The sequence below is a fragment of the Balaenoptera ricei genome, chromosome 3 (genome assembly GCF_028023285.1).
Source record: "Balaenoptera ricei isolate mBalRic1 chromosome 3, mBalRic1.hap2, whole genome shotgun sequence".
NCBI lineage: Eukaryota > Metazoa > Chordata > Mammalia > Artiodactyla > Balaenopteridae > Balaenoptera > Balaenoptera ricei.
The window spans coordinates 93,513,019-93,527,929 of NC_082641.1; the positions used below are offsets into that span (position 1 = coordinate 93,513,019).

The 14,911-nt window shown below is 32.9% G+C and overlaps 1 protein-coding gene across 4 annotated transcripts in view; it reads left to right on the top strand.

The window, feature by feature from the left end:
• Positions 1–14,911, top strand: part of YTHDC2 (YTH N6-methyladenosine RNA binding protein C2) — an 83,832-nt gene that overhangs the window by 43,251 nt on the left and 25,670 nt on the right. For 3 of the 4 annotated variants that reach the window (XR_009502374.1, XM_059916893.1, XM_059916895.1), the window contains exons 19-26: positions 1,257–1,376; positions 1,685–1,957; positions 4,459–4,585; positions 5,634–5,839; positions 6,194–6,389; positions 8,795–8,904; positions 10,281–10,573; positions 14,656–14,833. Coding sequence is in view for 3 of the 4 variants with exons in the window: in XM_059916893.1 (XP_059772876.1) it covers positions 1,257–1,376; positions 1,685–1,957; positions 4,459–4,585; positions 5,634–5,839; positions 6,194–6,389; positions 8,795–8,904; positions 10,281–10,573; positions 14,656–14,833 (1,503 nt within the window). In the remaining variant the exon portion in view is untranslated. The remainder of the gene's footprint in view (positions 1–1,256; positions 1,377–1,684; positions 1,958–4,458; positions 4,586–5,633; positions 5,840–6,193; positions 6,390–8,794; positions 8,905–10,280; positions 10,574–14,655; positions 14,834–14,911) is intronic. The other variant, XM_059916894.1, reaches the window with a different exon arrangement.

The following is a 14,911-nucleotide window of genomic DNA, read 5'->3' on the forward strand; positions in this document are numbered from 1 at the left end:
AATTACTTGAGTGCATTTGAATTTTAGTATGGTTTATAGATATATTGTTTTTTTAATATAACATTCTAGGAGTCTGTCAACCACATGAGTGTTCACCTTTTAAATTCTCAATGAGAAGTAGAAAACAAATCATTTAAAGTACAAAAGATAATACCAAAATCTCAGTTTAAGATGCTGAGCTTACCTTGGTAGTTTTGGAATTGAGTTCACTGAAATTTCCTGGCCTGTATGAATGGTTTTCCTTTTGGTTTTCTGACTTCATGGAACAGCCAAACACTATGTACTTTCTAGGGAACACTATCAGAAGTGCATTAATTTGATTCTCTGGTGTGCTGAGCTAGATGCTGGCTTCCAAACCTTAAAGAGACACTGGGTCATATTTTTGGCATCCAGGTACCTGGATGACTTCCCACTTCTCCATGCCTGTGTGCCATTTTCTATTCTTCTTAGGATAAAATGCAAAGTTCTTAACAAAAGCCTAAACTGTCTCTCCTGCTTGTGTCTCCAGTTTTAATTTTTTAATTCTTGCCTTTCCTCTTCTCTCTGCTCATACCAGTAGTTTCAATTTCTGAAGCACATTTTGTTCCCTTCTATCTTAGGGCCTTCGTATGTGCTATCCCCTCTCCATTGAAACCGCCCCCTTATTCCTTTTCTGTTTAACTCCTAATTAATCTGTACATCTTAATTTAAGTGTCATTTCCTCAGAGAAATTGTCTTTGACTTCCCATGGCTGCCTCCTCCTACTCTTTCTTGAACTTGTGTTTACGTCTTTAGTTCCCTGTATCCTTCATAGCACTTATCCTAGTTGTAATTAAGTAGTTAATTATATAATTATTCTGTTTGTCACACACAGTGAAAATCCATGGGGGCAGTGTCTGCCTATCCGTTTCTTTTTCTCCAACTTGATACGTGGTGCCTGGCATCTAGCAAGCACTTAAATATTTGTTGAATGGATAAAAGATTCTAGAATGTAATATAAAGGGAAAAAAAAGATTTTTGGACAGTGACTGTTATTGTTATATATAAGAACTGTGTGAGGAGACATTGCCCGCAGTTGATGGAGCATGGTTATTAAAATTCTCACACTAAAGTATGAGCCCATCTTTCATAGAAAGACATTGTTCCCTCTGCCGTTCATTTTAATCAGAGACTCTACTAGTCTGTGTTGGGAAACTATAGTTCCCAGGATTTTTTAAAAAGTAAATATCAATTATAAGTGTCAGTATTTCAAAATTATTTGCTGTTCTTATTTACAGGAACTTTGTTTACATACCAAGCTCTTAGCCCCAGTTAATTGTCCTATTGCTGATTTCCTTATGAAAGCTCCTGAACCTCCACCAGCTTTAATTGTAAGAAATGCTGTGCACATGCTTAAGGTTGGTGTCTTAATAGTTTCATTTTACCTGAAATTTAAACCAATTGAGAAGATGTCTTAACTAATTTTGTACCTAAAAAAATTATCTTCATATTATGTATTTTGAATAATACTCTTGTGGTAATTATAGTAACACAGTAGGTATAGTTCATTTTTACGTAATATATTTGAAGCAAAATATATTTTTTATGAGGTACAGTAGCAAAAGAAAATTTATGTTCTTGTATCTTACTTATGGATTTTTAAGTATGTGGTTTCATTAAACAGTTTTTGGTCATGTCAAGTTCTATTTTATATCCTTTTATTTAGACAATAGATGCAATGGATGCATGGGAAGATCTCACTGAACTTGGATATCATTTGGCTGACTTGCCAGTAGAACCACATCTTGGTAAAATGGTCCTGTGTGCTGTGGTGTTAAAGTGTCTGGACCCCATCCTTACAATTGCCTGCACACTAGCCTACCGAGATCCTTTTGTCCTGCCAACGCAGGCCTCTCAAAAACGTGCAGCTATGCTTTGTAGGAAACGTTTCACTGCAGGGACTTTCAGTGACCACATGGCACTTCTCAGAGCATTCCAGGTACTATTATTGTCATTTTATTTTTGAAGTGTTGCTGGTTAAACACATTTCTAGGGTAAGTGTAACAAATTAAAAAATAGATATGATTCTGTTAATTTTGTTTCATTATAAAGTCACATTTTATTAATTGCTCAGAAAAATACCTTCCTAAACTGTTAATATGTTAAAATTATCATGTTTTTCTCTACTTTTTTCTTTCATTTTCTCAGTTTTCTCCTTGTAGAACTATGTATATGTATATTTTTATTTTTATTTATACTTATATGTATATTTCTTTTTTATAAACCCAAATTCCTTATCTTTAATCATATCTTGTTTAGGAATGCTCTAAAATTTTAGTTAAGAAACATTGTATATTATTCAAAGTATATAGAACAAAACTTAGAAGAAAATTATCTTGAATTTAATATCCATTTATTGATTTTTTAGAGTACATTCCTTTCTTGTGTGCTCAAGACACTATGTTAAGAATTTAATTTTATAAAGCAAAATCTAAAAATCACTTAAAAATTTTAAGATAATAATAGTGAAAAATTGAGGAAAGTGATAAATGGGAAAGAAAAGATAAGGATAGTGTGAGCCTGAGTAAAGGAAATGATGTATAATTTAGAAATTCAGCTATGTGGGGGAAGAATATGTTATTTCTTGAAAAGGTAGACATGTTATTTATCCTTCAATTCTCTTGAATGTAGGCTGTATCTATATATTAAAAAATTGTGTTTTTGCAGAAAGTACTCTTTTCCAGGCATACAGGATTTTTCCAATATATACAGTTAAAAAAATAATTGTAAGGTCTTTTGTGGGCATTATTGAATAGTGGTTGATGCATTGCTATTAATTTGGTCTATTAGATACCATATATTATAGTAGATCAGTTGAGTGATTATAACTGGGGGGAGATTTGGAGTAGAATTCCTATCTATTCTTTGTTTTTTCCCCAGCTCCTTCAAAAACAGAGAAGGTAAATTAATGCTTTTGTCTTTCAGTTATATTCCAAAGCAAGAGAACTCATTTTCAAAGAGAGCTCCATTATACTACATATAGGTGATTTCTAGGAATCCCACTTTCCATTCTCAGACAGATTAGGAGGGTGATATAAAGATTATTTTTAGAGGCCTGGAGTGGCAGGTTTCTTAGATATAAATGGTATTATGACGGCTTAATTGAAAATCTCCCATACTTCAGTGGAGGAAACTTAGCAGGCACATTTGTAAAGGTAAATATTTTTACATAGCTAGGTATTTACGTTACCTGATACTTTGTTTTCATTGGGATTTTATAAACTCAGTTGCTTTCATAGCATTTGAGTATAAATTAAAAATGATAAATTCTATTTGGTCATAAAGTCTTAGATTTTATTTTAAAATTATTCTAAAAAATTAGATGTTATTGACATATAACATTCTATTAGTTTTAGGTGTACAACCTAATGACAGTATTTATATATATTGTGAAATGATCACCACAATAAGTCAACATCCATCACCACACATAGTTAAAAAAATTTTTCTTGTGATGAGAACTTTTAAGGTCTACTCTCTAGTCTGTTAACTAGAGTTGTGATGATTTCACAATACAAATGAATATTGAATCATTATGTTACGCACCTGAAACTAATGTTATATGTCAATTATGTCTCAATAAAAATATTTATTAAACAAATTACTCTCAGGGACTTCCCTGGCGATCCAGTGGTTAAGACTTCACGCTTCCAATGCAGGGGGTGCAGGTGCAATCCCTCATTGGAGAACTAAGATCCTACGTGCTGCTCGGTGGAGCCAAAAAAAAAAAATATTTCTCTCAAATGAACTTTTTACAAAACAGAAATAGAGTCACAGATGTAGAAAACAAACTCATGGTTACCAAGGGGGAAAGAGGGAGGGGAGGGATAAATTGGGAGATTGGGATTGACATATACACACTACTATATATAAAATAGATAACTAATAAGAACCTACTGTATAGCACAGGGAACTCTACTCAGTACTCTGTAATGACCTATAGGGGAAAAGAATCTAAAAAAGTGGATATGTGTATATGTATAAGTGATTCATTTTGCTCTGCAACAGTAACTAACACAACATTGTAAATCAACTGTACTCCAATAAAAATTAATTAAAAAAATAAATGTTGATGTTGAAAAACGAAAAAAAATTACTCTCTTAGCAACTTTCCAGTATACAGTACAGTGTTTTAAACCATAGTCACCATACTATATATTACATCCCCAGGACTTATTTATTTTATAGCTCAAAGTTTGTACCTTTTGATCCCCTTCACTTATTTCATCCACCCTCCTCACTCCTCTAAGCCCCTGCCTCTTGCAACCATTAATCTGTTCTCTGTATCTATGAGTTTGTTTTTGTTTGTTTTTCATAGTCTTAGATTTTATAAAATAATTAGAAAAAGGAGAATTGACCTTGAGTGGTTATTGTAGTGATTTTCAGTGATTACTTTGCTTCCTAAGAAATGTATCTTGTTATGTAATTATATTTTTATAGGCATGGCAGAAAGCTCGAAGTGATGGGTGGGAGCGAGCCTTTTGTGAAAAGAATTTTCTTTCACAAGCTACTATGGAAATAATCATAGGCATGAGAACTCAGTTGCTTGGTCAACTTAGAGCATCAGGTAAAGTTTTCCTCCAAAGAACCTATTTAAACTACTGAGAGTTGCCTAGACCTTATAGTATTTCTAGTGTTAACTAATGCCATCTTATATTATTTTTATGACATTATCATGTTGTATATCTTATGTTCATGAACTGCTTTGTAGACTTCTGCATGACCTCAGCTTTTGTTTGTTGATTAAAAAAATGATATTGTAGAAGCTATAGTTGAGAAATATATGAATGCTTTTTGATACTGTTGGCAATGAGCAATTTATAATATATTTGTTGGCAAAAATCAATTTAGAGATTGTACTTGTTATATTTTATCACTATTAATAAATATTTAGCTCTATGAAAGAGAAATTACAAAAATTTAAGTAGATTGATATGAAAGCTGGCCTTTATATTTTTGGAACATAAAACAACTAGTAATCACTTGAAGGCACTTGATTTTTTGTTTTAAAGAGAATGCCAGTTTTGCTATTTCATTTTAGAATTGCTCCTTTGAATTTCTTTTTGAGTGGCATAGTACATTGAGGAAACAGAAGAAAAGTACCTGAGCCTGGATTTATGGAATAGCTGAAGTGCCCAAGTAATATAAGGAATGAACCAGAAGATTTAGAGTTGTCTCAAATATGGGGAAATATGAAGGACTTTTGAAATTCAAGCAAGAATACTTTATATTTACTTGACTTCACTTCCAGGATTAGTTTCTGTCACAACCAAGATGTTATTAATACCATTCAGCAGAATAGTTTAGGTTTTCAGCTATGATTTTAGTATGTTTCTGATAGCAGCTTATGAAGAACTTTATTGCAAGAATACGTATTTGTTTTTGAAGTCCCTAACTCCTCAATGAATCTTCTGTTTACTTTAGCCTAAGCAAACTTAAACTTTCTTAGAACATTGACTCTATATTTTAAACTTTTCAGAGGAGACTTTATGAATTATTGTGGCATTTGAATCATTAAACTTGTATGGATTATACAATTTTTTGTTAAAAACCCAAATTTAAAAGTATATTTTGTGTAATAGAAAAAGTTGGTGTGGTTTCTTTCCTCTTTCTAGGTTTTGTGAGAGCACGAGGTGGTGGTGACATTCGAGATGTTAACACAAATTCTGAGAACTGGGCTGTCGTTAAAGCTGCATTGGTTGCAGGCATGTATCCTCATTTAGTCCATGTGGACAGAGAGAATGTAGTATTGACAGGGCCAAAGGAGAAAAAAGTACGATTTCATCCCACTTCAGTTCTCAGTCAACCTCAATATAAAAAGGTAAAACTTTTTGAATGCTCTTAGGCCTTGAGGTGTAACTAATCTAATTTAGATAGTTGAAGATCAATAAAAAAATGCTCCCAATGCCAACCTGCTTTAAGAAATTAATTAGTTATGTATGTATAATTCAACACTGGAACAATATTTTGGTTGAGTCTTAAAGTTGGAAGAGGTAATGTGTTAAGTAATGAGGACTTTTGTACAAACTACATGAGCAATGACTTGCTTTAATTTTTGTTTGGGTACTAATATACAACATCTATTTTGCTGAGGGACTTCATACATTTTAAAAGTATTACCAGTAAATTAAGTGATAAATTTACTAAACATTTTTAAAATTTATTTTCCTAATAGATTCCTCCAGCTAATGGTCAAGCTGCAGCAATTCAGGCACTGCCCACAGATTGGCTTATTTATGATGAAATGACCAGAGCTCATAGAATAGCTAATATTAGATGTTGTTCAGCAGTGACACCTGTCACTGTATTGATATTTTGTGGACCAGCTAGGTTGGCAAGTAATGCTCTTCAGGAACCTTCATCTTTTCGAGGTAAATATATTATTATTATTATTATTTTAATTTATTCATTTATTTAATTTTTTTGGTTGCATTGGGTCTTTGCTGCTGCACACGGGCTTTCTCTAGTTGCAGTGAGCGGGGGCTACTCTTTGTTGTGGGGCGCAGGCTTCTCATTGCGGTGGCTTCTCTTGTTGCGGAGCACGGGCTCTAGGCGCGCAGGCTTCAGTAGTTGTGGCACACGGGCTTCAGTAGTTGTGGCTCGCGGGCTCTAGAGCGCAGGCTCAGTAGTTGTGGCGCACGGGCTTAGTTGCTCCGCGGCATGTGGGATCTTCCCGGACCAGGGCTCGAACCCGTGTCCCCTGCATTGGCAGGCAGATTCTTAACCACTGCGCCACCAGGGAAGCCCTCGAGGTAAATATATTATTGAAGGAAATACAAATCTATTTGAAATAAAATTTTTTCTTCTTATTAAACCAAACAAATTTTGAAATTATAAAAATTTATGTGGTAGTAGCTCCCTTTTGATGTATTAAGACTAATTAAAAATTACTGAAGTGTACCACTGTTCTTGAAATTGATTTCTAAGGTAACTTGATATTCATTTGTGCATTTTTGATTAATCTTGTTGATAGTCTGTTTTTTTCTTCCACTTGAATTTAAATGATAGTTTAACATAAAAAACAGGTAATTGATTAACTACCAAATATAAAATAGATAGCTAGTGGGAAGCAGCCGCGTAGCACAGGGAAATCAGCTCCTTGCTTTGTGACCACCTAGAGGGGTGGATAGGAAGGGTGGGAGGGAGACGCAAGATGGAGGGGATATGGGGATATATGTATACATATAGCTGATTCACTTTGTTATACAGCAGAAACTAACACAACAATGTAAAGCAATTATACTCCAATAAAGATGTTAAAAAGAAAAAAAGAAGTAATTGTTTAAAGGAAATGATACCCATAAAAAAAAATCTCACTACCCTTATGCAAACCCTTTTTAATATTATACAATTTTTTCTGTATGTTTACATATTTTAGGTTATTTTACCCATACTGTTTATATTCTGCTATTTTCATTTCACAAAATATAAAAAACATTTTTAATATTTCATATTAATGGCTGGAAAATATTCTATCACATTATAGTGACATAATGCATTTGAAATGTTCCTTTATAGTCGGACATCTTGATTGTTTCCAATTTTTTGCTATTTGGTGATTCAGCAGATATTTATTGGGCAACTATTACATGTCAGTTATTGTGCTAGGAATTGAGGATATAACAGAAAACAAGATATACAAAGTATTTCTGTCTTCAGGAGTTTACATGGTAGTGGGTGTTGACATATAGCAAAAAAGTAAATAACATGTATGGTACTTTGAAGATAATGAAGAGGGTCTCCTTAAGAGTGACCTACTTTAGAAAGGGACCTTAGACAAGTTGCTCTGAGGAGATGAGATTTAAGCTGAGCTCTGAAGTATGAGAAGAAATCAGCCATGTGAAGATGCAGAAATATGCTCTAGGTAGAAGAAGATGGCGAGGACCAAGATTCTGCACTAGGAAATGATATAGGAACAGACAGAAAGGTTGTATGATTGGGACCACAGTGATCAAGGTGAAAGTGGGATGATCTAAGGTTGAAAGAAAGGCATGGACTTGTAAGGGAAATGCAAGGGTTTTAAGAAGGGAGTAACATGGTGTGATTTATGTTCAAAAAAATCATTTTGGCTGTGAGAATGGATTGCTTGAAGGAGCAAGAACGGAAGAGAAGAGGCAAGTAGGAGGCTTTTGCAGTGGTCTTATGATAGATAATGATGGCTCAGAACTACAGTGGTGGCATCTGATATGAAAAGAAGTAGATTTAAAATTATTTTGGATGTACTAGTAACGGCTGGATTGAATGTGGGTGGTGAGTGAAAGGGAGGAATCATTAACTTTTGGGTTTTTGGCTGTGGCAGCTTGTTGAATAATTGGTGCCACTTATTTGAGATTCAGAAAGCTGGGAGGAGCAGGTTGTGTAGGGGAGAAGTCAGGGGTCCTCTTAGACATGTTAAATTTGAGATGGCTACGGAATCCTAAGTAAGATTTTTTCTTTTGGAGTCAGTGGATTTATTATCCATATCTGGAGCTCAGGGAAAAAGTTTGGACTAGCAATAAAAATTTGGAAATCATCGGCTTGTAAATGATATTAAAAAGAAGAGGGTTCTTGACAAAATTTGAAAAATTCTGATATTTAGAATTTGAGTAGAGAAATAAACAATGGCCAGATACTGAGTTTTAATTTGTGACCTGTTGTGTTTGGAGAACTCCCCACACAAATTGTTAGTATATCAGGAGGATTTGTGTAAATGTAGAGTATCTATATTGACTTACTTTTTTGTCTGTGATATAAGATAGTAAAAGTGAAATTTTTTCCTTTCAATATGTGTGAACAGCAGATGGTATTCCTAATGACAGTAGTGATAGTGAAATGGAAGACAGAACTACTGCTAATTTGGCAGCTTTAAAACTTGATGAGTGGCTCAATTTCAAACTAGAGCCAGAGGTAAGTTGCTTTTTAGTAATGTGATAGATTTCTTTTATTCAATTGTATGAAGTGATACACAGTGTGATGAAAATTATATCTTTAAAATTGAGCCCTTAGTATGAGAGAATACAGCTTGTTTTTCAGTTTTCATACATTCTCTGCCATATTGGGGTTTATTCTCTGTAGAGGATTTGAAAAATCTAGGTGTGGCTAAGTATTTGAGCATGGTAATATTTGAATATTTTTGTGTATATAAGAAAATATTGAGTATTGGGTACACAAGAAATCCTTTTATTTTATAAACTCTGTTTATAAGGGAAAGATGTGAGTTCATCCTGTTTTCTCTTTTCATGTTTCTCTGGAGTAGGAAAGATGAATGTTTTTTTTCAAATTAAAATTTTTCTTGATAAAGCCTTCCCTTAATTCCATCTTTACTTTTAAAGATCATTCTATATCCTTTTTTGGGACAGTATCAACTGTTAAAAGTCGATACTGGCTAGGTTTACTTTTTTGCCATACATTCATTTATCACTTCAACCTACTGCAGTCTCATTTCCATTCCCATCGATCTTTCACTTCACTGAAACTGTGCTTGCCAAGGTCAATATTGTCTCCTCCAGGTTGTCAAAGCCAGCCTGCTGTCCTTGATAAATTTGACCTTTCTCTCATATTTAGCTATTGTCCATACCCTTCTTTTTATTGATTCTGCCCTTTCCCATTTTTCTTCCTCACCCCTGTCCCAACTTCTTTGACACTAGTTTCTATGACATTACTCTTTCCTGATTCTTCTTCTATCTAGAGAGGTCATTCCTTCTTAGGTTCTTTCACTAACTCTTCTGTATGTGTTTGTGCCTTAAATGTTAGATGTTCTCTAGTAGTCTGTTCTTTACTCTGTTCTTCTGTCTCTGCACAATCTCTAAGGACCTTACCTCTGTGTGTAGATTTAGTAACCATTTATGCATTGATAACTTCCAGGTACATCTTATCTGTTATCTCTAGCTTAGGCTTTTCTCTGGACCTATGAATTCAGCTGCCTTATGGACATCATCATTTGGCAGTAAAATAAAGTATGAATGGAACTAAATGTATTTTTCTTTATTTACCCTGCTGTTACTTTTCCAGTATTAATCACACTCTACCACACATTGTTTACTTTCTCTCTCATTGGGCTGTTTCATTTGATTTTGGGTCTCTAGTGCCTCAAAATGGTAAATAAGAAATTTTATTTCTTTCATGCAACAAAAAGGCTGAAATTGATAGTAAATGATATGAAATGTGAAACGTGTTCTTTGGAAACAGTTTCAGACCTTAACTAATAAACAAATCGTTGTCCTGCAAGTGTGATAGATATTTTGCTTGTACCTATTTGAACTGAAGAAACCATTTTATTATAGGCAGCCAGTTTATTGCTGCAGCTTAGACAGAAGTGGCATAGCTTATTTTTACGCCGAATGAGAGCTCCATCCAAACCTTGGTCTCAAGTTGATGAAGCTACCATAAGAGCAATTATAGCTGTTTTAAGCACTGAAGAACAGTCTGCAGGTTTACAACAACCATCTGGGATTGGCCAAAGGCCAAGGCCTATGTCTTCAGAAGAACTTCCTTTGGCATCATCTTGGAGGTCAAATAATAGTAGGAAAATTTCAGCAGATACTGAATTTTCTGCTGAGTCTACTACTGCAGAAAGGTAAATTTATAACATTTTATCAAAACGAGATATTTTCTCTAGGAAAATAGTTATTTATCATAGAATCACATGCTTTTATAATATTTAAAAATTACTTTCTTATAATCTAAGATACACAAAAAGGTCGCAATAAAATGGGAAGAGTTTCTTACTTTCAAAAGATAATTCTTTCAAGTGTTAGATAATATTAAGGATTTCAAACTCCTGGGGTCTTGAGTTATTTAACAGGGAAATTTTTTGTCAGGAAAAGCTTAAAACGTTTAATTTCCAGAATTTACAAATTTAGGGTCTGAGAAAAAGATAGCAACATTTTTTATTATGTATTTTAGTTGATCTATGTCAAGCCATATCTTTCCTAGATACCTCACAATGAGAAGGGTTGGCTGTGGCCATTTAGAAGAACAGCCTCCCCACAAGCCTTACCTAGATATTAATAACACTGACTAGTATTCCTACAGAAAAATACTTTATTCATTCGTTCATACAGGGACACATTGAATGCCTGTTGTTCTTAGTGTGAGGGATATGGCAATGTGTAAGACAGACAAAATCTCTTTCTTCAGAGAGTTTACATTTTATTGAGGGGAGGCATACATATATTAAAAAAGTAAATAAATTTACTGTCTTGGCAAAATTTTTTAGTTTAGCTAAATTCTTTTATCCTTTCTAGCATTTGGCAATTAGATGTGATTTTTTGTTTATTATATGATTAGTAATAATAATGAGAGCTCTTATATTATTTATCCAAAAATGTACTTGGTGGCATAATAGTGGTTATAATGAATTGTTGGTCATGACTCAGAAATGTTTCTGGTTGTAAAAATATTTGTTAGAATCAAATTTAAATTTCTTTATATCAGTTAAATTTTTTTTTTTTAAACCAGGTTAGAATTGATAACAGAGACAAAATTCTTGCTTGGAATGCTAGTTTTGGCAGTATGGTAGATAGTCCCTGTGGTAAGAATATGATTTCATTGTTAAAAACCTGAAAATAGGAACAATGGAAACATAAAAGATATGTAGTGCTTATTGTTTTTCAAGGATCAGATGGAGTATATAGTACCTGCCTTCTTTTGATCAGATTTTACTTATCTGAATGAAGCATAAAGGCATGTTATCAGTTAATACTTCAGTTAAAAAGGAATAATACATGGTGGTTTCCAAGTTCTTCATATATTGCATTTTAGGAATAATTCAACCAGTTGCTTAGAAAACCTTCTCATAATATGCGTCCCTGAACCTTTTTCTCTGATGTAGGCACTGCCAAGTGAAAGGAAAATAGTAAAAAACACATTTTCTACTTAGACACGCCTCACTTTTTAAAAAGATTGTTCTAAATGTTTACTTGAACAATGATTGTTTAGAATGTGTGAATACATTTGCATAGAAATTATGTGGTAGAGTTATTTATAGACTAATCTGTAAAAAACCTGTTATATTCACAGAGACTTTTTGCACACATATGTGTCTATACACATACACACATACTACACACATACATTTTTAGGGAAAAAAACCTTCGTTTTTTTCTTTATAAAAGTAATACATACTCATTTAATAAAATTTGGAAATACAGAAGAAGAAAATCAGAATTATAAAGTGTAATATTAGTTATGCTTTAGAAACTGATTATCTTATAAATTCATTTTTCCACCTGTGATACCAGTGTCTACCATTTTCCTTTCCTTACAAGTTGTAGCCTTGCATTCTTCATTCTCTTGTCTGTTGAACAATGAGATACAGAATTTCATCTCCTTTTAGACTTGTGGTAGCATTAATAGATAAGGCCTGGAATTGATGTAGCTTGGTGAGGAATAGAATGAGGACTCTTAGGAAGATTTATTTTTGAATGGAGAAGTCATAATCTTTCTAGGATTACTTCTTGGAGAAAAGGGATTTATAGTTAGAGTTTTCACGCTAACGTGGCAAGATATAGATTAGATAATTTCTTTTAATAAAAGCATTTTATTGAAACTATTTTTTAAAAGTTTAAGAAGCTATTTAAAAATAGAAGTTGCCCTCATCACAACTTAAAATTAAACCAATTTTTTTATTGTCATTTTCTAAATAATGACTTGCTCATTTACAGAGGATAAACATATCTTTTCTATAAGAAAAATGAGATATAAATGAGTTATCAGAACTCTTTGTTCCTCTTAAATAAAAATTTAGGTTGGAAGGGTTTACACGAATGCTTTGTTTCTACGTGCATGAAATCTTGGGAGGGAAGCCAAGTATGAGAGAAAAGCTTAGAATAGAGCACAGAGTCAAAGATCAAATTGAAAACCACAAAAGTAGACATTTAGTTCTATTGAAAACATCATTTTTATTTTAATAAGGTATTATACTCAGTTAAGTTCTGTTACCTAATTTTCAGGTAAATAAAGTACCAGGGAAAGAATGATGGAATTTTAGAGGTGTAACTTGATAATTCATTGAACGTCAATTCACAAGAGGAAAAAAACCCTGAAAAGTTGGTTTTTTACATTTATCAAGTTGTTATTAATTATTCAGATGTTTATTCATTATATATTTTTGTTAATATTTTTAGGCTTTAGCTATTTTATTTATTTGTGAACGAAATAGTGTTGGATCTAAGATACTTAACTGAAAGAAGCAAATTGTGGGGATAAGCTATTTTAACTTGTTTTGAAGGCAGAATAATTATAATTGCAAGACTCAGTGGAAGTTTATGTACTATTGATGACTTGGCCTTTTTTGTTTTGTTTATTTATTATAAATATTGCTAAACATAGCAAAGTAAATATGTCATGGTGAATTCCATATTTCAGATTCAGTAGTTTACCAAGATTTTCACCTATTTGCTTTATCTACCCCAATTATTTTTTTCTTGCTTCCTTTTTCTGTTTACATATTTAAAAAATCAGTCTCACACATCATGTCATTTTACCCTTCCATATTTAAATATGCATCTCTTAAAAATAGAGGCATTTTTCCTACATAATCAAAATCCAATTATCAGTCCCAATAAAATAATCATTTCCCCAATTCTCAAACTATAGATTTATTTGAAACAACATCTAGGGAGGACTCATGCATTGTATTAGCGTGTCTTGTTTCTTGAATCTCTTGTGATCTAGAGCAGTTAGTTCCTCTGTTGACTTTTTTTAGGGAACGAGGTCAGTGGTATTAGATGTACCACATTCTGTATTTGTCTCTTTTTATTGCTATACCCTATGTATTTCATGGAAACTGGTGGTTAGCTCTCAGGGCTTGATTAGATCCAGTGTTTTGGCAAGAATATTTTATAGGTAGTGCTATGAACTTTATATTGCACTACTTTAGGAAGCACTTAATGTCTTTTTTTTTTAATGTCTGGTTGTTCCACTAAGATGTATACTTTTTAAAAAATTATAAAATTCCTGACTGCCGTTTTTGCTGCATTTATTGATAGAATTTTAAAACAGAAGAATCTTAGCATTTATCTAGTTTAATCCCTTTATCTAACAGTTAAGGAAATTAAAGCTCAGATAAATTAAGACTTGCCCAGGATCACCTGCCTCGTTAGTTGTAAATTTAGTACTGTCCTAAAAATCTTCTGACTCTAGTCCAGTCTTATTTCCACTTTACCATACTGTAATTTTTAGTATGCTTTTGAAATCTATTGTATTTGGCTTTACGATAATATATGAAAGTGGAACGGAAGTGGAGTCGGTGATATTCTAGTAAAGGCCATTAGCACAGATATATTTAATTAATTTTATAATGTTAAAAGACATTAAATGTCAATATAAGACATTGTAATTGTTAAGGACTTCTCCTAGACTGACATTAAAAGAGATTAGGAGTTTTGTAAGGGAATAATACTTGGGTATTTAATATTAAGTTAAAGATTTTTGTAGGTTGTTTTAAATGTATTTTTGTATTGTTTTAAATGTTGTTTTTGTAAGTATATCGTAATAGTACAACTCCTTCATCTAAATGTAATTGAAGAATGAAATTGCCTTTTTAAATACTATTCCATAAATCAAAGTGTCATTGGAACTTTGGTTTGAAATGGACTCTGCTTTGTATTATGAACTTATGTATAACTGATCTTTGCTTCCTCATTTTCACTCAAGAGTATTGATGGAATCTCCATCTCCAGCACTGCACCCACCTCAGAAGTACAAAGATAGAGGAATTTTACATCCTAAACGAAGCACTGATGACAGGTCAGATCAGTCTTCTGTGAAATCTACAGACAGCAATAGTTATCCAAGTCCTTGTGCTAGTCCTTCTCCTCCATCCTCAGGAAAGGTAGAGTATCAAGGATTTGTAGCAAATCTGATGTTACATATTTAAACAAAATTATAAAATAATTCTGTTTTTAAGTTA